Source organism: Octopus bimaculoides, chromosome 26 (genome assembly GCF_001194135.2).
Source record: "Octopus bimaculoides isolate UCB-OBI-ISO-001 chromosome 26, ASM119413v2, whole genome shotgun sequence".
NCBI lineage: Eukaryota > Metazoa > Mollusca > Cephalopoda > Octopoda > Octopodidae > Octopus > Octopus bimaculoides.
The window spans coordinates 11,374,383-11,377,174 of NC_069006.1; the positions used below are offsets into that span (position 1 = coordinate 11,374,383).

The 2,792-nt window shown below is 38.8% G+C and overlaps 1 protein-coding gene across 3 annotated transcripts in view; it reads left to right on the top strand.

Moving 5' to 3' along the window:
- The window catches only part of LOC106882355 (cleavage stimulation factor subunit 1), a 59,503-nt gene that overhangs the window by 30,109 nt on the left and 26,602 nt on the right, over nt 1–2,792 (top strand). For all 3 annotated transcript variants that reach the window (XM_014933009.2, XM_052977016.1, XM_014933008.2), the window contains one exon: nt 1,141–1,233. In XM_014933009.2, the coding sequence (XP_014788495.1) occupies nt 1,141–1,233 (93 nt within the window). The remainder of the gene's footprint in view (nt 1–1,140; nt 1,234–2,792) is intronic.

Consider the following 2,792-nt stretch of genomic DNA (forward strand, 5'->3'; position numbering starts at 1 on the left):
AAGAATTTTCAAATACAGGAATTGGACAAAATAATGGAGACGCCTAGCATCATAATTTTGAAATAGCTATAAAACCATGAATGTTTTTTTGATTTATTATTAGTATTGCTTAATATGTTTTGCTAAAGTAATTAAAATTCATTAAAATGACAGATCTATCAGACTTTAAAAGAGGTCAAATTGTTGGTGCTTATATGGCAGGTGCTAGCGTAATGAAAACAGCTGAAATGTTTGGTGTATCAAGAAGTACTGTCTCGAAAGAAATGACAGTCTTTGAGAAAGAAGGAGAAACCTCCTCATTGAAACAAAACTCCAGAAGAAAACCAAAACTTTCAGATAGGGACCGTCAGATTCTTATGTGAATTGTTAGAAAGGATCACAAAAGTACAGCTCGCAAAATTATTGCAGAGCTTAATGACCACCTCAAGAACCTAGTTTCCACAAAATCTGTTCGTCAGGAGCTGCACAAAGCTGGATTTCATGGAAGGGCTGCAATCAGAAAACCACTACTTTCAAAAACAAATGTTGCAAAGCGTTTAGAGTGCAGTAAAAACCTACAGAATTGGTCCCTAGAGCAGTGGAAGAATGTTATTTTCTCAGATGAGTCATCCATTACCTTATTTCCAACCACCACCCAAGTATATGTGTGAAGACAGCCAAAAGAAGCATTTGACCCAGACTGCCTTCTTCCAACTGTTAAACATGGAGGAGGATCTGTGATGATCTGGGGGGCTATATCTTGGAAATCCACCGGCCCAATGGTTCTCCTTCATGGCAGAATTAATAGTGAAGACTATTTATGCATTTTATCTGATCAAATTCATCCTATGGTTGCAGAACTGTTTCCAAAGGGAAATGCAATCTTTCAGGATGATAGTGCACCAATTCACACAGCTAAAGTTGTTACTGAATGGCACGAGGAACATTCTAGTGAAGTTGAACATCTTATCTGGCCACCACAGTCCCCAGATCTCAATATTGTTGAACATTTATGGTGCATTTTAGAAAAACAAGTAAGGAGTCGATATCATCACCATCATCACATCATCATCATCATCATCATCATCACTTTTCTGTGCTTGCCAATCATTGCTGTTAAATTTTTAGTGTAGGTTGTTTTTTTGTTGTCTATTTTTGCAGTTCAGACCATCTCTCCTGAAGCTGCTCTCTATGAGACTTGTTATGTCACCGCTCACAAGGCTGCATGCCGTGCAGGTGCTTTCCACCATTCTGGTAAGTCTGCTAGGATTTTGATTTAAGAATCTCACACCTCCACCTCCTCACTATATTAATCGCACCTCCACCTCTTGGTGACGGATCACCTTTTCTTTCTGGTGACCAATAAGTTTCCACAAATAAAATAAAATGTTTATGTTGTTGTCATTTAACCACAGGCCAGCCCAGACCAAGCAGACTTATGATGAAAGACGTTCCTTTCATGACCATTTAAAAAATTTTGTTTAGATCAAGGTGCAGGAGTGGCTGTGGTAAGAAGCTTGCTTCCCAACCACATGGTTCTGGGTTCAGTCCCACTGTGTGGCACCCTGGGTAAGTGTCTTCTACTATAACCTTGGGCTGACTAAAGCCTTGTGAGAGGATTTGGTAGATGGAAACTGAAAGAAGCCTGTCATATATATATATATATGTATTTTTGTATGTATGTATTTGTGTGTCTGTGTTTGTCCCCCACCATCACTTGAGACTGATGTTGGTGTGTTTATATCCCTGTAACTTAGTGGTTCGGCAAAAGAGAATGATAGAATAAGTACTAGGCTTACAAAGTTCTGGGGCCGATTTGTTTGACTAAAGGCAGTGCTCCAGCATAGCCGCAGTCACATGACGGAAACAACTAAAAAAAATAAAAGAATCGAGTTTATCAAACTTTACTGTCTGATAGAAAGAGGCACAGCTGTGGAATTAAGAAGTTTGCTTCCCAACCACAAGTTTCCGGGTTCAGTCCCACTGCATGGCACTTTGGGCAAGTATCTTCTTTTATAGCCTCAGGCTGAACAAATTTTTGAGTAGTATTGGTTGACTAAAACTGAAAGAAGCTCATTGTGGATATGTGTGTGTGTGTGAGAGAGAGAGAGAGCTTGTGTGTGTGTGTGTGTGTGTGTGAGAGGGAGAGAGAGCTTGAGTATGTTGTGTCTCCTTGTCTTGACTTGTCAGTGAGAATGTGCCATATACTGAAATTACGTGATGTGGCACATTCTCACTGCCCATAACAGACAGTTCTTGTCTGCTAATGATATGCATACATGTGTGTTCTTAGCACCGTGCATCTGTATGAGAGGTCTTCTCAGAACAAATTAACAATACATTCAGGTTAAGTTGCTTACAAAAATTGCCCTCTGGTACTAATACTTTTTCCGTTGCTAATATTTATTTTTTTTTTTTTGTCTTGCAAGTACTTTGTGACCCTGTCAGTGTAGGTGCCACTTAAAAGCACCCAGTGCACACTGTAAAGTGGTTGGTGTTCGGAAGGGCATCCAGCTGTAAAAACCTTGCCAAAACAGTCACAGGAGTCTGGTGCAGGCTTCGGCCTGGTTGGCTCTTGTAAAACCATCCCACCCATACTAGCATTAAAACTATAAAGAACAGCATGTTATATAGGGTTTGAAATTTTCTATCCAATTGGGTATTTTGACTGAATGTTTACATTGCTATTATTTCTAGCTTCAAGATCTTGTATTCAGAAAAAAGAATTATTTCTCATTCTCTCGAAAGTTTTTAAAATTCTAAGAGTGTCAACAATATATATATGTGTGTGTATATATATATATATATATATA